This window comes from Rhineura floridana, chromosome 1 (genome assembly GCF_030035675.1).
Source record: "Rhineura floridana isolate rRhiFlo1 chromosome 1, rRhiFlo1.hap2, whole genome shotgun sequence".
Classification (NCBI taxonomy): Eukaryota; Metazoa; Chordata; class Lepidosauria; order Squamata; family Rhineuridae; genus Rhineura; species Rhineura floridana.
The window spans coordinates 139,249,264-139,276,041 of record NC_084480.1 but is presented as its reverse complement, the minus strand read 5'-3'; the positions used below and the strand labels follow the sequence as shown (position 1 = coordinate 139,276,041).

The 26,778-nt window shown below is 41.3% G+C and overlaps 1 protein-coding gene across 3 annotated transcripts; it reads right to left on the bottom strand.

The window, feature by feature from the left end:
- Positions 1–1,072: 1,072 nt before the first annotated feature.
- Positions 1,073–25,544, bottom strand: CHRNB3 (cholinergic receptor nicotinic beta 3 subunit). Of its 3 annotated transcripts, XM_061633992.1 has the most exons (7): positions 25,353–25,533; positions 24,873–25,005; positions 20,127–20,278; positions 15,028–15,072; positions 6,326–6,435; positions 2,863–3,736; positions 1,073–2,229 (listed from the first exon to the last, which is right to left on the bottom strand). In XM_061633992.1, exons 4-7 carry the CDS (start codon positions 15,052–15,054, stop codon positions 2,095–2,097), a joined length of 1,146 nt encoding a protein of 381 aa, XP_061489976.1. In that variant the 5' UTR covers positions 15,055–15,072; positions 20,127–20,278; positions 24,873–25,005; positions 25,353–25,533; the 3' UTR covers positions 1,073–2,094. The 3 variants fall into 3 exon arrangements, with proteins under 3 accessions (XP_061489976.1, XP_061489985.1, XP_061489967.1); XM_061634001.1 differs by lacking the exon at positions 24,873–25,005 and having other exon boundaries at positions 25,499–25,544; XM_061633983.1 differs by lacking the exon at positions 24,873–25,005.
- Positions 25,545–26,778: the final 1,234 nt, after the last annotated feature.

Genomic DNA, 26,778 nt, shown 5'->3' with positions numbered 1-26,778 from the left:
CTCTGCCACCCTAGTCAGAGGCAGCATGCTTCTGAAAACCAGTTGCCGGAAGCCTCAGGAGGGGAGAGTGTTCTTGCACTCGGGTCCTGCTTGCGGGCTTCCCCCAGGCACCTGTTTGGCCACTGTGAGAACAGGATGCTGGACTAGATGGACCACTGGCCTGATCCAGCAGGCTCTTCTTATGTTCTTATGCCCTCACTGGGCATATTGGTAAGCTTTATTCATGTATCTTGAGCGTGATTTATTGCTTAAAACTTGGCAAAGGCTCCATCTGCTCTCCAAGAGCTAAGGGGCACCAAGAGCAGGTAAGACTTTGCCAAACCAAGCAGGAGAACAGAGAATGGCTTTCAAAACTGAAAACAAATATGAGATGTCACCCATAATGACCGGTCACTTGAGTGGTATGCATAATAACACATGGAAACTAAGTTATTAATGGTTAGACACAGATGTATACTAAAATCTGTGCTTATTATACTTACTCTTCTTAAAGTTTATGCACAGAGATCTCACTTTTCTGGAGGCAATTTACATCAGAACATTTACATTTGAGTGCTTAAATCAAGAATATGGCTGAATAAAATTAAACATGGTCTACTTACGTAGATATTTTTAATTAGGTTTTTATGGTTCACATGGATTTCTATAAAATCTTCCCAGTGTCAAAGATATATTGCTATATTAATAATTTTGGGCATTTTTTAAAAATAAGCATTCAAATTAGTGTGCATTTATACCACAGAGAAACTTGTTTATTAGGCATTCTTCTCTTCCTATGTTTTCTGGTCCTTCTCGGAGACAGAGAAGTGTTAGGGATTCCTAACAAAGAATCTTCAGCATAATCACCAAACTACAATTCCAAGGATTTTTTAATTTTGCATTGGTTTGAACTTGTTAGGTCCAAACCAAACACGCGAGCCGTCACTGTCTCCTCAGCTCACATTCACCTGGGAAGGTGCGGAGTTGAGTGCAAGATCCACTACCAGAGGCTAAAAATAATACACATACACGATATTTACCTTTGCAAAGGGGACCCAGTACCTTCAAGCAAGAAGCTATCCAGAAGTGGGAACCCCGTTTATTGAAAGGGCAAAGAGTTATATAGTTTCCCCAAAGACAATAACACTGGGGGGTTTATGCGTCACTACGTTCAAGAAAAACTGCTGGTCATGGTAATATCAAAACATTAGAAATGGGGTGCTTCAGATAAGAAAGCTTCAGACATTCGGTTTTCTACTAGACAAAGTAACAGTATAGATAGGAGGAAAGGGGTGCTTTCAGAATAACAAAGAAGGTGCATCTTGGTTTCCTTTCAGCTAGGGGTTTGCATAGGTATGCGGCCTTGAGATAAGCCGTGCAGCTAGAGAGAACACAGAGACAGATAATGGGGGAGGAATAACTACAAGCAAGACCAGTAAATCACTCAGGTTACAACTTTTACATTTGCAGGGATATACGTCTCAAGGCCTATAAGCATATGAATCAAACACAAGAATGTGATTGTGATACAGCAATGGCAACTTTATATGGGCCATTTCATTACTAAGCATATGGATATGTGAGGGGAACTGAGATCCAGCTGAAATAGGCTTTTATTATTCATGAGCCACTGGAAGGTCATAAGTCAGTTCATAAGGAAATAAACCGATATTAAATCCATATCAAGACCCAAATAAAATGGATCCTAACAAACTCATGCAAAATCAATATATTTGTGTGGTGTAGATATGTCTAGTTATGTGCACAAATACATACAGGAGTATCATCCATTGGCAACTGTATCTATATTAGCAGATAGATGACTACAAATAGATACAGAAGTGAATGCCTTCATTTGTGCAACAATTTGAAAGGCTAATAGTGCAATCCTATCACTGTCTACTCAGAAGTAAATCCCACTGTGTTTATAGGGCTTATTCTCAGGTAAGCAAGCATAGGATTCAGCCGTAGAAGTTGAATGGAGAGTACAATCATCATCAGCAGCTGCTGCCAATGACAGTGTCATTTTGAATCTGAGCAGACTGAGTGCTAGCTGACCATCAGTCTTCTTGACAACCTGTGTTCTTCTTTCAGCAGATCCTTATGTTCTTATTTCTATACACCACTGTGTAACCACATCTTTAAAGCAGGGGTAAATATAAGAACAGAGCCCATCACGGACACCACCAAAAATAGCCATAGGAAGATGCGGTCAAGGATCTGAGCTACAAACTTCCAGTCTTGCACTACCTAGAAAAGAAAAAGGTAGTCAGGAGTTTCACGAATATTTTACACAATTGAAAAACTGCTTTAAAATATACTTGGAATATATTTAACATTTTGTGTAACTATCTTGTTTATCATGAATAATGCCCTCAAAGTTTGTCTTTTTTTAAAAAAAAACTCCCTGTGGCCTTTGAACCCGGTATTCATAAATAAATATATTTTATTTATTTATTATTTCAATTAATAAATTTATTAATTCAATAAATAAATATAAACTGCATTTTTGTCTAACCCCAGCATTTAACAAGGCAACTACAAACAATTACTTTTTAAAGATCTGACACAGGGGCAGACAGAATGGAAAATGTGGTCCATTGATGGACATTGGCCCATTTCCAGTGGACCATTTAGGATTAAGCAAATGCTGGACTAATAGAATGTTGGCCTGATTCTGAAAGATATTTCTTACATTCTTAAGGAAAAAGTGCATATCCAGTATCACTTTAACACAGATCAGTTATGCCTTAACCATTAAGTGATCCTGAGTGTGCACTCTTGCTCTGAAAATTTGAAACACGTTGATCATGGGGATTCTAGTCTGGAAAAGGCAGGTAAGCTGTGTAAGACTGAAGTCAGCCCACTCTTGATTTTACATACCTGTCTGATGAAGTGCTCCTTCTTAACATGCCTGGAAATATACTTGATGGAATCAGCAGCCTTTTCCAAGAAAGCAATCACAATTTGTTCTCCGTCTTTGAATTGTTTATGTTTATGTTTTCTCATCAGCTTTTCTTTCAGTGTTCCTTTGGGATCGGAGAATGAATAGCGATCAACATGTCCTTTCATGCAGAGAAGCCTGGGGAGTTTCTGAAGGAAAAGCCTTTTCACCCAAGGCGCCATTGGGTGGTAGGTTGAAGAGGAGCGATGGTGTACGTTGATTACAAAAACAGTCACAATGATTGACAGGGTTACAAAAATCATGATGAACAACAAGTACTCACCAATCAAAGGTATGACTTTGGAGGAAGAAGGGATGATTTCTTCAATGACTAAGAGAAAAACAGTAAGGGAGACTAGAACGGAAGTCGATAATGAGAGTTTTTCTCCCTCATCAGAAGGCAAGTAAAAAACAAGCACAGTCAAAAAAGACAACCCCAGGCATGGAATTATTAAGAAGAGAGTGTAAAATAATGGCAGACGTCTTAAAACAAATGAATAGGTTATGAAAGGGTAGGCATACAATCCATCTTTTCGGTTTCCCTTCATCCCCTTTGCATTTAGGATTTCCCATTCCCCATTATCAAAGAAATCCGTCCTGTCCACATCTTCATCTACTAGAATTAGGTCAACCATGCTGCCATCATAGGTCCACGATCCAAATTTCATAGAGCAATTCTGCCTGTCAAATGGGAAGAAGGTCACGTCCATCATGCAGGAACTTTTATAACTGGCTGGGGAAGTCCAGACTACTATCCCATTGTATTTGACTACTGCTTTTGTCATCAACGAACCTTCAAAGCGCCCATCAGCACTAGAAAGGGGAAATTGGGGAAGAAAAACTTTTGGAATTGCGTTTTCAAGCTGCTATTTCCAATTTTTTTTTTTACATTCTGATTTTGCTTTCCATTGCTTTGGTAAATGGTAAGAAGGCACCCAGTCATAAATAACGTGAAATAAATTACATCAAATAAGAGCAGCCTTTATATACTTATTAATTCATTCTAGATATTTGTAATCTACTCTTCACCCAAAAAGTCCCAGGGTGGTATAGAATAAATATTAAAACCATTATTAACAATGAATAAAGCGAAAATAACACAAAACATCATAAAAGTTTCCTACTGGAAGAAGGGTGGGATATAATAATAATAATAATAATAATAATAATAATAATAATAATAATAATAATATTGAATTCAGTACTAATATTCACTGGTAGAGACAGAGCTGTTTGGAAATGTGTTTTCATTGGAAAGATGCCAGGGCTACTGAATGACTGAAAAGAGGCACATGCTTGAATACTTACAATCTGTTCTAAACCAAATTGTCTGGAAGTTATTGCGTGCCTGTGCACCAGGACTTCATAAATAATAAGACTCCAAGACTTGAAGCTTTAAAATAACAACAAATTCTGCAAAGCATTAATGCATCTGATTCCATGCAACTCTAAGACAAGAGTACTCCCTAAAACGTCTGGCTAGAGAGCCCTCTGGCTTACTATTACTGGGAGGAAACCTGGAATTATCCTGCAATCAGGGCAGAACTGATGAGAAACAGTGATTCGATCAAAGAATTAATGAAATCAACACAGTAATTAAACAAATGGCTCCCTTCTGAGCTTTATTTTGCTAATTTATTTCATTGATTCCTCAGTGCATTAACTTTTGAGTAAGTCCCATGGGGCTTACTTCTGATTAGACATGCATGGGCTTGCACTGTTAACCTTCTATTTCTCCCCTCTCCCCTACTTGAAAAAAAATGTATGAGATGCCTTTTAAACAGTTGGCTCACCTGTCAAATAAAGCATCTTTGAGGTTTTGCAAGACTCTGGCCGAATTTGCATGTAACCCTAAGCCTAACCATGGCTAAGCATGAATGAGCAACAATGCAGAGACACAGAGCAAAAATTGTAGCTGCTTCACTCCTTCCCTGGGTCCTCCTCTAGCTGCACTACCTATGGCTTTAGGCTAGGCTGCTGACATGTTAGTTGCTTCAAAAGTGGCTAGACTGTTTTCTCTGGCTGCATTTCGAAATGACTCTGCCCACAGCTGGACACATCTCCCCCACTGCTGATCAGGACTGCCCACAGCTGGACACATCTCCCTTCCCCACTGCTGATCAGGACTGCCCACACCAAAGCGTTGGGCCAATCACTGTGTCTGCCTGAGCCTACAGCAAATTGTTTTTATTGGACACACCTGGAATGGCAACAGGGTTGATGGCCAATCAGTTTTGAAGTCTGGGTGAAGCTGACTTCAAGGTAAAACAGGCTGGAACTGCAACTTTGGAGGTTTTGGAGTAAAAGGAGGCGAAGTTTGCCTGGCGTTGTGTATCCCCACGTTCAGAAAACAGAGGTGGAGACACACTGAAGCCAGCACAACTGCAAATGTGTTTCTACCCTTAGTGTTGTGCAAACCTAGTCTCATGGTTTGTCTCTCCCAAACCACAAGCTATAAGCCAAAAATAAACCTTGGCTATAGCTTGTGGTTTGTTTGGAGTGAGACAAAGTATGAGCCCAGGCTAAGCCACACCATAGCTTTCCCTCAGGTCGCATGGCAGCTGTAGGATCAGGACAAAGCAAAGTGGCCATGATTTTTCTGTGTATCTGCATGCTTGCTGTCATGCTTTACCATGGTTTGGCTTAGCATCACATGCAAACCAGCCCATAATAATTTGCTTTGCCATTTAGCAAAAACAACAACACACCCTCTAAAAATCAAAACAAACTATTTTGCAGTGAGTGAGACATCTTTGAAATTATTGTTGTTGTTTCATTGTTGTTATATGCCTTCAACTTGATTATGACTTATGGTGATCCTATGAATCAATGACCTCTAAATCAGGATCTTCTGGAAATTCCACTCATGCCAGAGAAACCTCTAATTTTCAGAGGACCCAAGCAATTTAAGAATCTCCAAGATCTGCAGAGGGACCATCCCTGAGGCTAGTTCTGGGAGGTTTAAAGCCTCTATAGCTGGAAAGGGACTTTCTGAATGAGTCAAATAGAGGTGTCAGTCTTCCCTAAAGGTACACAAGCCAAGGTCTGCATACTGGAAATCTTTAGAAGGAAAGGAGCACACACCCTTTTATTTTGAGCTAGAAAAGATTTGGAGAAAGTTATGATAATTAATCATCCAGTATACACCCTATATATATTTGAACACACTCTTCTGCTATTCTTGCCACTATCTTCCCCCCCATTTTGCCTCTCCTCTGTAAAAAGTTAGACTGTAAACTTCTTGGGATTGAGACCTGTCTTTTTGCTTATGTTATTTTGTATAGTACATGGTGCTACACAACCCACACACACACACCCCTTTCTGCTTTTCTCAGGAGGCCCTGCACACAATACAAGTGTCAAAAATACTGCAGAAATTAGTGTCAGAATCCTTATACTCACTTTTCAAACAAAACAATATCGGGGAGCCAGAGAGATTCAGATGGAACCCGAATTGCAGTGATCCCTCCATAGTCCTCAGGATCCCAGCACAATTTGTGGTCAATCCATTCCTGCAATAATCCACAGAAGCAACACTGTTGCGTTTCCAGTTTCACAATGAGATGAATACATCAGCAAGGCATACATCTAATCTTAGTCCACAGAAGCACATCTTCCAGTGGCCATCAAATACAACTGACACAATTTCACAAAAACCAGCACAGCCAAGACCAAATGTGGAGGCGGAAGGGCAGAGCTATAAGGACCTGGGCCCATCCACCATAATCAAGTGTCCTTCTCTGATTATTCACCTTTATTTTTAAATCAGGGTTTATGCAAAAATCCCACCTGCAAGTCCACTTTAGGAATAAATCAAGCTTCCTTACACCAAGTCCTCTATTGTCTATATTTACTGGCAGCAATTCCTCAGGTTTCTAGGCTGGCGTCTTTCCCTACCTGAAATCATTAGGGACTGGAGAAGCTGGGAACTCTTGCATACAAAACCTGTGCTCTACCACTGAGCTATGGCTGTTTGCTGTTAGTATCTCTGCTGCAGTGCCCTAAGTTTCTACCCTTTGTTAGTTATGAAAACGTAGGGGAAGTGCAAGTAATATTCTACCCAGTAGCTGAGAAAAAAGTAAACTTGCCTTTCCCTTCCAGTGTTCTAAGCAATGAATGTAAAGTCACTAGGATGATTAACAAACACTATGACATTTGTTTTTAATTGAATTAAGTAAGTGACTGAAACCCGACAAGACCACTCACATGTAGGTTTCGGTTGCTTCACAATGAGTTCTCCCCCAACTGGGGGGATATGCCTTTGACCCCAACTACATCACAAAATGCCTGGTTCTGTTACAGCCCTGGTAGACAGCCACAGAGCATTGTGACTAAAAGGCAGCGCAAAAGAACTTTAAAGGTGCGGCTTCTGAATACTGAGGCATTCAAGTGTCTGGGCCCTCAAATGCCCAGCAGGGCTCTGTGTTTTTCCTACGAGGGGGAAAAAGACCTATTAAGGCAACAAGAACAATCTCAACCTTTGAAAAGGAAGCAGAATTAATCACAGCTCTTTTCACATACTGCAAGACAACTGAAATCCGCCAGTCTGATAGACCTTCTGAATGTCTCTGGAAAAATAATATTAATTGTTGTTATCAAAAATAATAATATTCCCTGCTATTTGGCCTTCAAAAGCAATTTGATCTGCAGAATTCAGCAGGTGATAGTGCCTGTTTCTCTTCTCTGGTGATTTCTACGGATCAAAGTGTTCTCAAAGGCTCAAGAGATGGCCAAGTCACTGTTTTTCTGGTCAACTGGCAACTTTATGTTGACATCACACTGCAGTGGATAAGCCAGACTACCTCAGGATGACATCATGCTTACAGTAATAATAATAAAAAAAAGAAAGTACCTCTCTACTTATATTTATTATTTATACATTTTTAGGTTGCATTGTGGAAGTGCAAGAGAAGGAAGAATGTGTGTGCTTACAAAAATCAATATCAACAATGAAAGCATCATCCTGCAGAAGATGGGCTTTTACTAGATCCAGTCCCAGATCCAATCCCCCCCATGCATGTGTGCATACACACACACACACACACTCTAGGGAATTAAACATTTGCCTCTTCTCTAGCAACAGGAATGAATGGGCACTGCAGCTTGTAACTGGCAGAATAGCCAGCCTCGTGACAGTGGCGTGAGGAAAAGTAGTTCGATTATATGCAAACTTCCTCAGAAATAAGTCCCACTGCTGTCAATGCATTTTGAATATTTTCCTTGGGGCTGGCCCAATAGAGGTTGCTACCTGAGTTGAGGGACCAGATGGCACCTCTCCCCATTCCATGCAGTGAACTCTGCTGGACTGGCAGTTGAATTTTACTTCAGCCCTTGCAACAGGACAGCATTCTTCACTGCACATGATGGCAGCAGCCTAGTTTAGAGGGTGCAGGGCAGGCCATGCAGCACACATCTCTTCCCTCCATTGCCATCACATTTCCTCCGGTTGCTGCTACTTGAGATAGCCACCTCACTTTGCCTAACAGTAGGGTAGAGCCTGCTTTTCTGCACCCAGTGTTTCTCTGCTTATCACATACGCTTACGGAGCTGCCCACACACAAATGCAGACATACACAGACATAGAGTGTTCAAAAAGTGCATTTCCCAGCATTTTGAACCATAATGGTGGAAGCCACTTGGGGAACAATTCAGAGTGGAGAAATTTGAGTTTTTTTATTTTAAAACCAGCAACAAAACTCTGCTGCGTGTAATCGCCTGCAACATGCAGCTAGACCCTCCTTTTCTCAATGTCATTTCATTATTCCTAGTTAATATATTCCGTATAATGTACTAAAAAAAATCATCCCCTTTAATGGTTACACGCTTCAGACACCAATAATCAATTGTACCCTTCAAGTTGGCAATATACATTTAATTCTTTCCATTACGTCAGTTTTACTAAGACTTCTAAATTTGCTTTTGTGCTCTTCTCTGTTCACCCATGTTTTTAAGGACCACCGCAAAGTAGTGCTAATATGGATCCACCCACACCAATGGTTCCTCTCAGGGCCAGACTATATGTTATGTTAGCTACATAGCTGTGTCTTTACATTCAGTGTCCTCTTACACAGAGTTCATTCTCAGCATATGCTTTAAATGTGCACTGAATGTGCTTTAAATGTATGGCGTGGACCTGCCCACTTGTCAGTATAGGACGCTGGGCCCAATGACCTGTAGGACCCTGCAGAGTTGTGCAGCGGCACAGAGAGTTTTGAGCGAGCTTGTGTGTGTGTGTTTGAACCTTTGCTAAGATTCTACCTTCCCTGCAAATTAGTCAGACAGAGGCTTTAAGCTTTAAAATAAGAAACAACTACTTTATTCTGGAAGTACATGCTTGATAGGAAAGAGTCCTATATCTAGCTAACTAGCTAAGTTGGAGCAACGAGCACTGCGCCCAGTACTCGCCCTCATGCTGGTGGAGAGGGAGAGACAGAAGGAAAGATGTCTGCTCCCCTCTCAAGAAAGAAGAAGACTGGAAGGAGGGAAGGAACTGAGATCAACATCCTTTGCATAGCAGGAAGGAAGAGACAGCAGGAGATCAAAGGACAGGTATAGCCAAGCAACCAAGAGGTCTCCTCTCTAGCTACACCTTTAGCCCCATGCAGCCTCAACCCACAAGTTGGAGTTGAACCTCATACATTCCAACAGTCAGCACGGGACCATGATCTGGATCAGGACCCCCGCAAGAGGTGATAGGAGGCTTTAACCCTTTATCCCCCCACTGTATTCCCAATCCAGTTTTGGCTCACTTCTCCCACTTGCCATTTTCATTCACTTTAATGGGAATATTTTTCTCTATGGAAATTGCAGGTGTGGGGACCCTAGTTTGAGGAGAGACCATAGCAGGAAGCAAAGGATAAAATCCCTCCCTTCTGCCTCCACATTAGGGTCCTGATCTAGATCAAGGGACCCATACTGGCCATTTCTGTAAAACAGAAAGCAAAACAAAAAACAACTGCACTTAAAAGTGCAGGCACATGGCTAACATAACTTGCAGTTTAGTCCTCAGAATGGGCATTCCTAGGACACTGTCTGAAAAAGGCACCATCTCCCACTCCAAATCAGAAGCAAAGTAGCCCACACCTTTTGCTGTCCACCTATGCCAATAGACAATCATCTATCTTTTTTCTTTCTTTCACATTCTTTGCTTCTCTGTGTCCTTTGAGATTGCCATGGCTAACTCCTAGGTTTTGTATGTTCAACAGGCAGCTCCTCCATTACATCTCTTTCCCAACATACCTTTGCTTAACCTGGGATTGTAACACAAGGCACAGAGAGAAGAGGACACATTCTCACTACATTGCCTTAGGAGATGCAGAGGTTCACAAACTTCTTCTGATGCTGTCAATATTGGTGTGGATATTGAGATTCACAAAACGTCAAACAGCCATGGTAACATATCCACTGGTGTGCTGGTTTTTAATGGGAAGGTCCTCAACTGTGTTGTAACCCAACCTAGGATGGGCTGCACCAGCTGCATTGCAACCATTTCCTTTCTTTTAGTGAAAGGCTAACAAGAAAGATGGAGCAGCAGAAGGAGGAGGAAACTGCAGGGTAAAACATTACACTTCAACATAGGAAGCTGTCTTCTACGGGATCAGACCAATTGATCCATCTACCTCAGTACTGTCTACACTGACTGGCAGCAGCTCTTCCGGGTTTCAGGCAGGAGTCATTCTCAGTCCTCCCTGGAGATGCCAAGTTTCTCTTTCTCCTTCTGCATGCCAAGGAGATGCTCTACCACTGAGCTGTGGCCCTTCCCCTATGCTTGTTGCTGTTTACGATTAAAGGCCAGTCATGCCCGAGTCTGAGAAAGTTGTAAGCTACTGCTTCAGGCTGCAATTATACACTCTTACTTGGAGGTAAGCGCCATTGCGCTCAATGGAAGTGTTTGGGTTTTTTTTCTTGAGTAGCCCCAGTTCAGCAAGCCCATATTGCACTGCTGGAGGACATCCATCTTCTACTTTGCTTTGTACATCTTCAGTAAATACCAATACTTCACAAGGCAAGGGGGCAGAATCCAAACTGTGTGTAATAATGACCACCAGATGACCAGCTTAGTAAAACTCAATGAGCAATGGGAACACATTCCAATAGATGAAGAGTAAAGTGCTGCTTAAAAAACCCTGCATTTTGTCTTTTTATCTTGACTGAAGAAAGCTCAAGTCGACCAAATTATATTGCCACGCACCCTTGTGCCCTCCAAGAGAAAAATAATAGTCCCCAAGGGCTGCTGTGGTCTGCTTTGCCAAGACAGTAGCAAAGGGTACTTTTACATGCCCTGTCCTGCGGTATGAATCACGCTGACTTGAGCTGCTGGCAGGCACGTAAGGAGCTGTGCAGTTCAGAAAGTGAGCTTTTAAATTCCTTTGACGTTTGGTGGTTCATCTTAGCCCCAGTTCAACAAGCCCATAGGCAGAAATTTGGGAGGAGAGGGGGAATCATAAGGCACTGTTAAGCAGGAAAAACAAAACAGTCTAAAGCGATGCCAGGTTTCAAATAAATTGACAGAAAATTAAAACCATTTTTTAAAAAAAGAACATTATATTAAACACTAATTCACATTTCAATTTTGAAAGTGCCACTTTTTGTCAGTCACCATCACAGCACCTTTGCACTCATTTACATGGACACTAGAGGGCAGGAGCAGATATGGATTTCTTATACGAGCCACTGAATAGATAGCAGAATAGTGCCCACATGTTTGTTTTTCTTATATCTCCATACATAAAAGGACAAGAGACTGACATTTTAAAAATGAGCACTGAAATTTCAGGGGAGGGGATTGACACATCCTGATGATGGATAGGCCAATACAGCTCTCCTCCTACCCCATAGCTCTGCCCCTGTTTCTCAGCATCAGTGGGATATATCCAAACTGATGCAATTCAGAAGACTGGGCATGTTCTTCAGCATATCTTGCCCCAACCCCAGGGAAGGGTTTGCAGCCAGGTCTGGAGCTAGAGGGCAGCCAGGTTCGGCCCTGGCTGAAGGTCCCTGGGTCCCAAGGGGCCTCTGAAGGGCCCCTCCTTAGGGTGGGTGGGTAGTGCTCCCTTCCACAATCCATGGCAGTGTTGCCTCCCGACCCTGCCGCAGATCACAAGAGGGAGCTCCCAGGCACCCCCCCACTGCAATGCAGGCCCGCAACCCCTGCATGCCCCACCTACTGCTCCCTTGATGTAGATGTTGGTTGTGCTGCAGGCGCAAGCCTACCATCAACCAAGATGGAAGCCAAGGTTTCCCTAAGGAGTTGACACCCCTGCCACCATCTTGGTTGATAGCACGGATGCGCGTGTGTAGCACACATGCATGCCATCAACCAAGATAGCGGCGGAGGCATCAGGCCCTTAGGGAAGCCTCAACTGCCATCTTGGTTGATGGCAGGCACGGATGCACAGCACAGGCAACATTCACCAAGGGAAAGGTAGGTAGGTGGAGCGTGCATGCATGCATGCATGTGCTAGAGCAGGCTGGTGCCCAGGGGCCCCGGCCTGCCTGGTGCTGGTCCTGTACTCAACCCATGCTGATCTTTTTAGTGGACAGGAACCAGCATGGTCACTGCAGCATGTTGTCTGTGAACCATTTAAAAGCATTAAGAGTCCACATGCGCTGCTGGTGAAACTGAACCGATTTAATTAATTGGTTTTCCACACATCTCTCTGGCTGGATCACAGTGCCCATGGACTGCTGTAGGTTGCCCTAAGACAGATGTGGTAATATTTGGTCCTTCAGATGTTGTTGAACTATAATTCCCATCATCTCTGGCCATTGGCCATTTTTGCTGAGGCTGATGGGAGTTGTAGTTCAGCAATATCAGGAGGGCGAAAGGTTCCCCAAACCTGCCCGAAGTCATGGGAAGAGAGGGAGGCTGGCTTGGACTTAAGGGGATAGTGCAGTTAATTTGCTGTGCGTGAATGCAACACATGCAGGCCATCTCACATCATCGTTCCTCAGCTTATTTGCATGCTGCTTTTCCACTGTAAACCATACTCAAAGCAGCTCACGATATCAGAACATCTCAGGAAAGTTCACTAACAATGACTAGACAGTAACAAAATGTAAAAGAGCTGTGCAAATGATAATAGGCTAATCAAAACATCTCATATTAATAAATACACACTTTTTAAAATGGATGAATAAACTCCATCTATCCCTAGGCTTCCGGTTTTCTTTAAAAAAAGTCTCAGAAGATGGAGCATTAATAAAGATGACAAAACACCATATGTTTTCCTGTAGGAAACTCTGGGTATCCTGAGGGAATTATGCATACGCTCCAATGGTTTCTATTTATCTGAGACAGTCCCAAGAAACCATCTTGCATATAAAAGCCGATTGATCTCTCCCTTGATCACACTAGGCTACTAGGGGTGCCTTCCTCTTTCCTCTAGGCCAGAGCTCAAAGAGGAATCTCAGAGTTATTGTGGGAAGAGAGACCACACCTCTCCATGCAGCTGAGCTGGTGAAGCCATGCTGGGGAAAGGACACCTTCTTTCTATGGCACAACCAAAGTTCCGTCTCCCTTTACCCAGGTTAGTCTCCCTAGTGCAGGCCACAGCAGCAGGCGATGGGGCCGCGCAGGGAGGACAGCATCGTCCATCTGCCTTTCCAACACCAAGCATTACTGCTGGTTCCTGAGAGGAGGAGAGGTGAGGCACAGTGAGTTCAGTGCTGTGCAGGGGTAGCGCCACCAATCCAATGTTCCTGACATCGCACCTATACTGCGCTGAGCTCTCTACTCCTCCCCTTCTCCCTCTCAGGAACTGGCAGTGATGCGCAACATTGGGAAGGCAACACTGCCCTGCCTGCGCCACCTTGTTGACTGCCACTGGCAGGCCAGCCTCTGCTCATGAAGCCTTTATGGAGCGCAGAGCAAATGCATTTGGCCCAATCGTACAACGTGGCTGATGAAACGAAGCAGGAAGGCGGGAGGGAGGAGAAATTTGGTTCATTTCACATTTAAAGGCAAAATTTCTTAATTCACACTTCCTGGAACAATATGCAAACTGAAACTTATCCTTTAAAATTCACACTTCTCTTAATTTTGCAGTAGAGTTCTCCACCCAGGTGGTATGTACAAAAATGCACATGCTAGGGGGGAAAGGTCCATAAAAATTCATATATTGATGAAAAGAGCATACAAAATGCATTCTATTAGGGAATTGTTTTGCAAAAATATGCATGTTAGGCAAAGTTGCATATAAAATGTGTATATTAGGAGAAATTCTCACTAAAATGAGGACTTTTTTTAAAACAATTGCGAACTAATGCAATATGTGGGGAACTGAACTTAAGACTGAACTTAAGAAAAATGAGAAACCAAAATTGACAGACATCCCTAGAGGGAAGAAGATTTCATTTATATTATTTTAATGGAATGCTTTGCTCACGTGTTGCAATCCACTTATACCAAGCTTGCTTGGAACAGATGCTTACGTTGAATGAAATCTGACCACAATTTCTTAGAGACAGGCATGGTGAGATACTTGTGCCTTCTAATTCTATAGCAGTGGTTTTCAAACATTCTGAGTTCAGAGAACCCTTTCTGCATCACCTTGTCTGCCACAGCACCTCTGTGGGATTCTCTGTGCATTCTAGAAGATTCTGGAATGCCATCAGCTCACTCAGTACTGGACATGCCTATTGGGCCACATCATTCACTAGCATGGACTAAATATGTTCCCTGGACACACCAAACACTCCCCTGAGGCTGGGCATTGCAGGGAAAGATCCGTAGTGGTGGGCTAGCTGACAGGGAACTTTTTTGTTTACCATTACTCTCATACTTTGATAACTTCTGCACATTAGACAATTGATTCACCACCACCAATGTATCTTTTGTAATGCAAGTGCACAAGATTTATCGCCTGTAGAGACCATTAATCTGCACTACCCGCAAGTTGTAACCCAGTCAGACCACAGTGTCTGGGATGCAAGCCAGCTTGTTTGCACAGAGGTCAATGGGGCTAAATTCCCTTAATTCAAGAACTTCCATCTCTACATCATAGTAGAATGTTTACAGGTGGTTGTAAAAATTCACTGACTATTGGCAACAATGAAGTACTCACAGCAAACATTTACAAATAATGCATTGCCATATATCTTACCTGTTTCAGCCATACGTTAGTTGTCATCAGCTGATTCTTCTCATCCTATGAGGGGGAAAAAGATGTAGAAATCATGTATTTCTTCTGAAGAAAAGGAAATCTTTCAACATTCTCCATGACTAAACAGATAGCAACCATTTCAGAGTTTTTGAACAAATTCCCCTTTTCAGGAGGGCCCCTATATTAAACAGTTAACATAAGAGTACACCTGTTTTGACTTACTTCAGGCCCATCCCTTTGGGAATTTAATGTAGATTTGAAGCTGCTTGTGTTTCAGTTTTTTTGGTGTCGTGCACATGATGTCTTCCTTTTTTTTTTCAATTAATTTTTATTCCAATTTTCAAAACCAAAACAATACAAAAAGAAAACAACACAAATCAATAACTAGTACAATACAAAAAGAAATATATATATATATATATATATAAAAAAGAAAGAATATTGACTTCCGATTTGTCATAGTTCAGCTATAAATCTATAATATATAACAAACCTATCTCTTAATAGATTATAAAATCACCTTCCTCCAACGGTTATCTTAGTTGGTTTCAAATCTCATTAACATCATATCATTTTAATCTTCCACCAAAAGTCAAAGAGAAGTTTCCAATCCTTGAGATATATGTCAATCAATTTTTTTTTCTAAATAAACATGCCAATTAATCCAACTCATCAAATCTACTAAGTCCAGTAATTTTAAATCGCTCTTCTGTCATTATCCATATTGGGTCCATCTTCCATCTTCCATCTTTACGCACCCAAAAATCTTGCTGTCATAGTCATATAATAAAAGTCTGATAGGAATTTCCTCCATCACAGATATTTTCTTGCCATCAAATCCAAACGTATCACTGAAGTATTGTTGCAAAGCCGCATCTCTGTTCCTCTTTTCCACATGATACACTAGTACATCTCTTGAAGGTTTTTCCATTGACACAAAACAGGGATTAATTCTGTTAACTTTCTCCATTTCAAGTTCCATCAAATCCTTCCAGTCCAAGAATTTTTTTGAACCGATAATATCTTTATCTCCAATCTCTTCAATTCCTTCAGGGACAGCGCTGAATTCCAAACTGTAATATTTGTCTCCAGGATCCATCACAGCCAGGAAATCCAAATCTTTTTTCATGTCCATAATTAAGCCAATCTCCATAGTTTGAACCTTGCCTTTAATTTCTCTTTCATCCTTTTTTTGTTTTCCAGATCTATCTTTATTCTCCTTTCTCATAGAATCCTGAGTTTCTTTCAGCTCCTGTCTCATTTCGTGAAATTTAATTCTCCATGCTTGTCTATTATTTCTCAGTTCTTGTTTTATTGAGTTAATCCCATTCATTATTTTCTGAAACATGTCTAGAGATAAAGTCCCTTCTTGTACATCCATGATCTTCTTAATTGTCATTCTTAAAGCCAAAGGAACAAAACTCCTTCAATTTTCAATGTCCCAAACAAAGAGCAGCTTATTTCTTTAACCAGTTACAAAGGAGTTAATCTTTCCAACAAACTAACGTCACACGCTAGACAGCCCTTATCTCTTATCTGCCCGGAAGTGTAAGAACGGCTTTAGTTCACAGCGTCGAAATAGCTAGTAGCAGAGAGAATTAGCAGATTCGTCAAAAAAAAAGTAAATCAGGAAAAATAGTCCCAGCCATACATCAAAAAGATTTCTTATCTCTTCCAATCAGAAATCTCTCGTCCGTTGTAATCTTTAAAATGCTATTTTCCATGTCAGCTTTTTGCAATAAAAAAAAAGATAAGCTATTTATATTTTCTTCCCCCTTAGTTCCGTGAATAAAAAAAGGAAAGTCTTACCTCACCTAGGTTATCTCAATTGCTGTTACTTTGACAAATCTCTTTAGCTGTATAGATAAGAAAATGATGAATGTAGACAGGAGGATGTTTGCCTGTTAATCCGTATAAAAAAAAACGGGTCACTTATCCAGCTGAGCTAGCATAAAAATCCTCGCTCTGTCTGAGCTGCTGGAAGACAGACAATTCTGACGAATTCCAGACTCCAACAATCAAAACAAAGCTATGTGGGAAATCTCACGTTTCTTCTTTAACCGGAAGAAATTATTCCCAGTCAGAAAAGAGCCTTCTGACTGAATTTAAACTGGATAAGTTTCATCCAAGACGGAGCTCGTCTCAGAGGCTGCACAGGCGTAGGGATCCTCCTGGGAAGTCCCACATGATGTCTTCCTGATGCAAATGATAGCCCACACTTTTTCCCCATTAAATTTGGATTCTCCTGATCTATGGATAATCTGGTGACTCTACCCAACTGTGGAGGCACTGAAGTGCATTATCTGGTTGGGGTTTTTTTACATGTATGGTGATGTTTCACTGGGTATCATCTATTGCTGCATCCCCTACTCCCATGTTGTTTCCATCAGCCCAAAGGAAAGGATGCAGCATTTGCTGTAATTTTTAAAAATTCTTACAACAGCTCTTTTTCACAGAATTGCTCTAACACAAAACAGCTATATTGATTTAAAAGAAAAATTGTCCTTGCAGGTGGGAAAGGAAAAGGAGAAAGACAAAGAAAAACATTTGCTCAGTCTTCATCTCCTTTCTTCTTTTCTCTCTCTCTCTCAGATATTGAAGCCGATTGAAGGCACCTGTGCCCCTGCCTGCACATTATTTTCCCTTGTGAAGTGCTCCTCAGTGGGCTGCTGGTGGTTCTGGGTGCAACACACACACACACACACACAAAGACCCCATATTATTTTTTAATATGCTCTTCTGCAGAAATCTGGTATATCGAGAAACAAGTACTTCAAAAATAAATTCAAAATTGCTGTGTTGCCCACTGTGGATCAGGCTGGAAACACTGCCTTTGGTAGAGGCCTCTTGGTGTGCAATTTCACAGACAATTAAAAAAAATGTTTGCACGCATAGGTAAACAATGGACCTCAGGTTTCTGGAACTCATGGAGGGTGGAGAAGTACTAATTGAGGGGCAGGAACAACAACACACAACACAAATACATCCCATCAGGCACTGACTGCTAGTGTGGATAGGAAACATCGAGACGGTTTGGGGGCATAAAATTGACCCACATACACTTTAATGTCCTACTGTGGACACAGCCTTCATCATTTGTACTTAATGGTGGAAAGGAAGAGAGTCAAGTTGCCTAGCAATTGCTAAGGCAACTCTTCCACTTGCGTCACATCCACCCCCGACCTTGAAGGTTGTTTCTGTGTTTTTTGTAGCTAAAATAAATCTAGCTTCTTCTTTTTTTGTATTTTCCTTTCACTATGGCTGTTTGGGGTTCCAGAGCTTGAACTGGAAATCTCGTAGTCCAAGGTTGGGACGTAGTCAAGTGAGCTATCCAGGACTGTCTGTGCCGAGGCCTCAGAATATCCTCAAACACAGAAGGAAGTAGGGGTGGGCCACATTAAAATTTCCAGAAAGTATAAAATGGAGAAGGGCCACAGCTCAGTGGCTGAACATTTGCTTTGCATGCAGAAGGTGGTCTTTGATTCAGTCCATGGTAAGAATAGAGGAGAAATTTGATTCAGTTCATGTCTGAAGCGAACACTTTCAAAATTGCACTTTCCAAAACAGTATGAAGACCGAAACACAGCCATTTTGTAAACAGCTCAGAGGGTTTTTTTTTTTTTTACAATCAAGTGGTATATACATTTTGTTAAATAAAATTAATAAAATCCTTCAAAATTGACACTTCTCTGAATTTTTCAATGCAGTTCTCCAACCAAACAATGTTTACAAAAATTCATATTTTGGGGTCATAATATCGAATATATTAATGAAAAACATACAAAATTGCATTATATTAGGAGACATTGTACATTAGTCAAAACTGCATACAAAAATGTTTTTATTAGGAGAAATTCACACTAAAATGTTGAACAATTTTATGAGGATTTTTTAAAAAAAACAATCACAAATTGCAGCAGAAACGTGGAGATCTGAATTTAAGATTAGAAAAGGGAGAAACCAAGAGAAAGGAAATTGACAGATCCTTCTATCTCTAGTCTCTGGCATCTCCAGATAGGGCTGTGAGAGACCTCAGTCTGAAATCCTGAAGAGCTGCTGCCAATCAGTATAGACAATACTGAGCTAGATAGACCCATCATCTGACTCACTATAAGGCAGATTCCTATACCCTGGATGGGTCAGGCTGGTATCAATACTAGGAGCTTGAACCTTTGTCCTTGTCTGATCAGCAGAGAAATACCTGCTGCCCTTAAGTTACCACCTTTGCCAACTTCCTGTTCCTTGGCTTATGTTTGTCAATACAGCTGTAGACCCTAGTCCAGACTCGTAAATACTCTCCCAAGATGTCCAGGTATCACTCCTTTGCTTCCTGTTCCTTGGTATCGAACATTATTGCACATACCAAAAAGCTTGTAGTAGGCCTAGGCCACAGTGTTTTTAGAAAGACAAGGTTACTGTTAAGCCATGGCGTGGACCTTTCTCACAGGTAGCGCCAGCACACAATTAATTTAATTTAATAACCAGTTTGGCCCTCACATACATTTAAATGCCTATAAGACACATGTCTAGCTTAAGTATTTCAAGGGACCCTGGCAAAGGCCTGTTAGTGAGCCACCTTAACTATCAAGGGACACAGCGTACGAGTTATATGATCAGAGCCCCAGAGTTATATTATGCCCAGCTCCCCGCTCCCCAAGCTGAATGCCTAGTTTTACATTCTCTGCATTTCACAGAAAACCCTGTGTGAGTAGCTTCTTTCACTTTGCATAGTGTATCCACAAAATGGAATGAAAGAGAGACTCAGCTCATTCCTCACTTTGCAAGCTACCAGCAGTTTTCATACATATACCTTTCAGGCATCCACATTGACAAGTGACCCCAAGGCCCCTGGAACAGATGATGCTGTCCAACAGTATTAACATCCCTACCCACACCCCAAACTTGCCTTGCTGACTGTATGGAGAAAGGAGGACAACTGTGATGTTATTAAATGCCCCAAGGGAACATAAATAGTCCAGGACTAAGAGAGGGAAACTGGGGGGGAGGGGGGAGGACAACTGTCTGGCTCAACTCAAAGAAAGCAAATGTATCCATCCTTGCCAGTGGGACCCAAAGAAACAAAGCTATAGATAACCTACCACATCTACTAGTTGAGATATCTTTAAACCAAAATACACTTTTATGGTGTCATTGGAATGTTTCACTGGTCTGATCCATTTCTGATACCCTTGAAATAAATGCCGCAAAAGTGCATCTTCATTCTTGGCAAATGAGCTGAACACAGTCAAAGCTGAAAGACAAGAAGAAGGGAGTGGGGATGTTAATTTTGACCAAGCCTACCCATGTTCCTGTTTGTGTATTACTATATCTAACACATGTGTAACTATACAAGCGTGATAGTTAGAGGCCTTCGACCTAGTCGTGGTACACCACAAAGAAGACTCACTGTACTCATTACTTGGGAGAATAAACAAGAACCACTGAATCTCAATTTGAATTCAAAATGGCACTGAAGGGTAAAATAATCGTGCATCTCAAAGCATGAAAAATGTGATATTTACAGAAAAGTAAAATAGTTACTTGGAGTAGAAATGTACACAGACTCTGCAAATCCCCCTTTGCCTGGATCCACAGCTTGCATTTAATTTATTTCTGTGACAGACAGCAATAGAAGTGGGGAAATGTACTGTCACTGTATAAGTAGCAGAGTGTAATGTTAGGGATCCAATCCAGCAGGCGGCAATGGAGGCCTAGACATATCAAGCAGAGCTCAAACATAAATGGCATGGGTTTGGTTCATGCAAGGATAGAAAAGGCAGCAAGACCTGGAAAATGGAGAAGACAAAGAAATGGGAGGAATGAAGCACTAAGTTTCCTGCTTCAAAAGGAGGTAAAAAAGAAGGAACAGGTTCCCTGAAGGAGCAGATTTTCATAGTGACTTTAGAACCAAGGGCTGGGACTGGATTCCAAGGCTGGTACCATGGCTAGGCATGAGTCCTTCAGACAAAGGCCACAATTTGCAGACACTGACAGGCAGACTATGGTTCATCTGTGGTTATGGCAATGATGGGGGAACTGAAGGTAGGCACATCTTTGTAGGTCACCCTTGTCCTGCCCAGTACAATATCCAAAGATCCATCTGGGCTCTTTAGACCCCTCCCAGTAGTGTTCCCAAAATAGAGGAGATTGCCTTGCAGGAGAACATGTGGCTCCATGTCCCCTAAAGGTTCCTGCACATCTGAAGAAAACAACACAGAGATGAGCCAAGGGAACAGGGTAGAAAGAGGACAGAGCTTGAAGCAAGAGCTTTCTCGGGCAGGAGCAACCCATCCAAAGAGAGGTCCTCCAAGGCTTGAATTCGTGGCCATTTTAAGCAGGTTCAACCAGTTTGGAGCAGTCTGAGCGAGAAGATGATCCACAAACAGTGTGGCCTCTTGGGGGAAAACACTCAAACATTATTATGTAAGACCACAAGGGTAGCTAGGATCAGGCAGACGCTGATTTTCTAGTCCATAGTGGAGATGCTAAATACGTTTTCAGCCAAAGTCATGCAGGCAAAGGACAATCTAATGTGTGTACAACTGAATCACTACAGTAAGAGAGAAACCCAGGGTCATGTAGAATTCAGAATGGCAGCTCTCTTTGATGGAGTTAAAATGAAGGCAAAAAGATGGCAACAGATGAGCTCGACTATATGTAACAGAAGATATTGCACTAGTAAATTTGGATCTAACCAAGCCAGGCACCATTTTGAAATATTTTACTAGAGTACTTATTTTTAAAATGCTGTCCCCAATTAGAAGCATTAAAAAAAAAAAGAGGATCAGGGTTAGGATTAGAGCTCCCACATCTGTGCTTCAGAGCACATGTAACTACATCTCAGTGGCACTAAGATGACCAGGAGAATAGAGCTCCCAGATCTTTAATAATAGAGTGAATATATACTGGGCTCCTTCTGGGATATAAATTTAATTTACTACTACTACTACAAAAATGCAGCAAATGCAGCTTTTCACACCCTTGCATAACAAAATGCACTTGTTGGAATTCCCTCCTACCAGGGGTAGCTGGTGTCCACCAGGACTGGTAGGGTGGAAAAACAGAGAAGCCAACACTAGGTGGAGCCAGAGCCAATGACAGGCAGGGGTAACTAATTCTACTTTTGTCCTGCTCCTCTCCTCCTCCTCCCTGCTGAGTTCTACAAGAAGCAACACTGAGATTAAGGAGGAGGAAGCCAACAGACAGGGCCACTCCCAGGACTGGCTGTAAGTAAGAAGGCTTGGACAGAGCTTGAAAAAGTTACTTTTTTGAACTACAACTCCCATCAGCCCCAGCCAGCATGGCCACTGGATTGGGCTAATGGGAGTTGTAGTTCAAAAAAGTAACTTTTCCAAGCTCTGGGCTTGGAGGAACCAAGCCTGAGATTGGTGGAGCAGTGCCCCATTTACCTGAATGGACTAGCCTCCACTGCCTCCTACACAACTGTCTATACAGACTAGTATAGGAGCCCTGTCTTCCATTGCCTCTGGTCACTTTAAGGAGCATTTTATAACTCTGGACCAGTGGCAGCTGGTGGTTCCATGTCATTGGGGCAGTGGAATAGGCTCTGGGGTTTAGTTTGAAATTTAAGGAGTTGCCCAAGTTGCTGAAACCTATTCCCAAATAGGTTCAGCACCTTGGACAACTCCTTGAAAGTTCAAATTAAAACCCAGAGCAGATTCCACTGCCCTACTGAAATTGTAGCCTCCAGCCATCACTGCTCTGGGCAACTCACTAGGCCTACATGATTCCAGAATGTGCAAAGAGATTGATTTTGTGTTGCTGGAAGGCACGAGACCACATTTGGTGAATGCTGGGCTTAGTAACTTTGGCATCATGTGAGCAGAACTTTACAGGAATAATAGCATGGAAAGTAGAGCCAGCTGTGGAAATGCTTCCTAGAGTGCTATGACCGGTAAAGTGAACCCCAATTCAGCAGTGCTACCTATGGAGGAAGAAAAATGTAGAAGGTCTGTGTGGAGAGGAAGAGCCAATCTCATAAACCATACAAAGTGCAAAAAAAAAGTTTAAATGTCATTTAGTTGTGAATAGTTAGATAAAATTAAAATATATTTTTAAATTAAAAAAATTAGAGAAGCACGCCAAAAGGCACAAATCCCTTGGCTTTAGAAAATGGAAGTGAATGTCTTATGCTGATAACATTGCTGTTGTAATTATGAGGCATAGAAAGATAGAAATGATCATAAAAATGTTCTTAAAATGTTCTGCTACTTTATACCTTAACCATGGTTGTGGCCAGAACAGGCATTCAGTCCTGGCTGGCTGAATTCTGCTCTTCAACTGGAATCTAAGGCTGCAATCTTAACCCCACTTACCTGGGAGTAAGCCCCATTGAATTCAATAGGACTTATTTCTGCTTAGACATGGTTACGGTTGCACTGTAAGATGGCACCTTGAAAGTCCAAGAAAGGGCTTTAGCCTGGCAGCAGACCAAGGCTGGAAAAGTGCTTCAGGGCTTTCTCTCCAAAATTTTTGAGAATAACCACATATTAAAAATCCACATTGTTGTGCAGGTATAAATTGGGTCATTTTTGAAACATTAACCTACCATGGTACTGCCTACACTGAAATCCATGGTCTGTCGGATATTGAAATAATGAATATTGTCTAATAAGCCACAAGGGCAGATCTATGAAATCTGTAAAAAGATACACACAGAGATACGGGACACATATCCACAACAAGGCTATATAGCAAACCTTTGGGAACAAGACTTGGCCATAGTGAATTTCCCAACAGGAAGACATAAGGACCCTATTTTATTAGGCTGTATTTTCACTCTGATATTACTAAAATTATTTCCCCAAGTAGAAAAATGCATTCACAATAATATGTATTGTTGACTGTATTTGGGATTTGCAGAAATTGCACCTGCAATCCTGGTTCTTACCTCACTAGCCAGCTGTAGGCAAGCCATTAATTCTTACTCAGTCCCTCCCCCAACTGGCAACATGGGATAATAACACTCTTGGACCTACTTACTGCCTTGTTTTTTATTTATTTTTTATTTATTTGTTTCATTTATAGACCGCCCATAGCGAATAGCTCTCTGTTGTAAGGATTAAAGAGATAGTGCATGTGAAATGCTTTGAAGTATTGTTTTTAGCTACCTTGAAAAGGTTGCACAGACAGGTTTCTGATGCTGCTTTTGAATTAGCACTGTCTGCTTGCTTCCTGCCTGCTCAGTCTGTACATCGGTAAATATATTTTGATTTGAATGTGTTGTATGGATTTTTTACTAATAATTATGTGTATGTTGCAAATCACCTAAAAGGTTATTTTAGATATATATGTTTATTATCTAGTTTTAACAGGTATTGCAAAAACACCATAGGATTGCAATCCTATGTACACTTACCTGAAAGTAAGTTACACTGAAAATAGTGGAACTTACTTCCAAGTAAACTCACATACGATTACCCTATAAGCCATCAGTACTTTCTCCTCATGAAAAAACTGGACCTGGAAAAGGCTGCCTCTGGAAATTCTTATTGCCCTGGGGAGTAAATAACAAACAGCATTATCTCCTTCCAGACTTTCGGGAAAGGACCATTCGAACTCTGTGGTGGAAAAGAGGACAGAGAAAAGAATGAAAAGCAAATAGAAAAGGCTGGGGGAAGGCTAGTGAGGTGAACTTCCATCTAGTGCAAACATGGATAAAGGCCTACGAAATGGACAAATAATGCTTATAGTTTTTCCTATTTCTACTAAAAAGCTTTTAGTAAAAGCTTGTATCTACTTGCATTTCCATTTAACAACAAAAAACCTCTCTCAAGTGAGCTATGTGGTAAAGTTGGTGCTTTGAGAAATCAAACAGCACTTACTTGTATTTATCCCTTGTTACCCTTGCTGCTCCTTCTCTTCCCCTCCATTGTTTTCCTTCCCTCTTATCTAAATTTAGAATGTAAGCTCCTTCAGGCAGAGACCTGCTTTTTGCTGATGTTTCTCTGTAAAGCACTATGCATGATAATAACAATAATAATAATAAATGTTTATATTTGCTAAAATGAATGTAAACATCATGATATCACAATTATTGAAAGTTTTTCCAAAGACAGGACTGTTGATTGGAAAATGAAATGCATGAACGGCAGTACTAAAATCAGCTACTGGCTAACCAGTGTAGTTTATTTTTTTTTCTTTCCAAGTCCTTTGCTTAATGTGTACACACACAAAAACTATTTCAAATATACTTAAACAACATGAGGCAGTGGCTGAATTTTAGTACCTAAATACATCCCTGCGTTGTTGCAAGCAATCTTGGGTTTAGCACTTATTTTTTAACTTGAATAAATTGCACTTACCTGAACTGTTGGCACAAAGGAAGAGGAACACTACAATAAAATTTGGCACCCCCATCATCACAGCCACATCTCCAGCTGGGTCTCTTGTTTTTCATAGGCAAATAACTTCCATCCAAAGAAACAAGTTTAGACAAAATAATTCTTACCCAGAATGGCTAATAGGCTGGGAACAGGGAAAATAGCTTTTGAGCCTTTATCTTGCACCACAGTGAAGCTCCTTAAAGTACACTTCATTGATTTTTGGTCAGCTGTCACAGGCTGCAAGCCAAAAATAAGACCAATCCCTGGGTCCTAAACTCTGCCTTGTTGTTTATCCAGGATAACTAGGATACTATTACAGACAAAAGTTATGTAAATTCAAAGGACACCTAAGACAGAGCCAAGCAAGTTAGGACCTGATTTGAATTCCACAAATGAGTGTTTGCCATCTGATTGTGAAGCACTCCGCTAACTGTTCAATGATGTTCATTACAACACACCTTTCGGTCCTCTGTCCTTCAGTGAGCATAAAATGTGATGTCCTTGAGGACAAAACACTAACCTAGCATAGGGATGGGGACCGTTCAAATGTTGTTGAACTGCAACTCACATCAGCCCCAGCAAGCATAACCAATAGTCAGTGATAGGGTTGGAAGGATGTTTCAATGTTGAGTTCCCTCCGTTTCTCCTTTTTCCAGTCTTCAGTTCTCAACATTTCTGCAGCAATTTGCAATTAAAAAAACCCAAACTCATGAAAATTCTACAGCATTTTAGTGTGACTCTCTCCTTATAAATAATACATAATAGTGTTATGGGTTTGAGGGTTGGATTATTTATGAATACAGTGGGCAAAATATGAAAATGGTTTTCCCTACAAACAAACTCTAGAGTTTGGAGCCACTGAGCCTGCCTACTTCTCCTTATCGATCCCATCCAGAGACTTACCATGAAACAACTTGCCATCAGTCAGCAATTTCATAGAGGGCACAATTTTCCTGTTTCTGACCTTTAATTGTATATGTCTCTTTAAAATGTGACATCTGGGGTCCTTTGGGAGGAAGGCATGGCAATTAAACTGGGCTAAATGCATAGGCATATTTTGGATGTGCTTTTTGTTGCAAGTAGTTTTTGAAAGCTGCTTTGAGAACCTCTCAGGTCTATCAAGTGGGATATAAGTATTCTAAATAAATAATATATTGTGACCATGGTCGCATGCAGATGCGGTTTCATTGGGACTTGGGTACAGTTATTGACTACATCAAATCATATCACATTACACTAATCCCAGATAAATTCACACACCAGCCCATGGGAAATGTCAAGTCCAGCAGGTATAGATAGCTTGCCCAGTCCCTCACAGGAAATGTCAAGTCAGTGCAAGAGGTGTTGACCAAGAATGGCCTATGGTACCTACTGGGCTAAGTTCAAGGTTCTGGTTTTGGTGTAC

What these genes read in the sequence shown, in the direction of transcription:
- CHRNB3 (XM_061633983.1), bottom strand. Translation starts at nt 25,410, where the DNA reads ATGATGGGGGTGCCAAATTTTATTGTAGTGTTCCTCTTCCTTTGTGCC. An exon ending in GATATTGTTTTGTTTGAAAA is followed by an intron (nt 3,737 to 6,325) that starts GTGAGTATAAGG and finishes TCCCCTTTCTAG; the next exon opens with TGCTGATGGGCGCTTTGAAG. An exon ending in AGGAGCACTTCATCAGACAG is followed by an intron (nt 2,230 to 2,862) that starts GTATGTAAAATC and finishes TTTCTTTTCTAG; the next exon opens with GTAGTGCAAGACTGGAAGTT.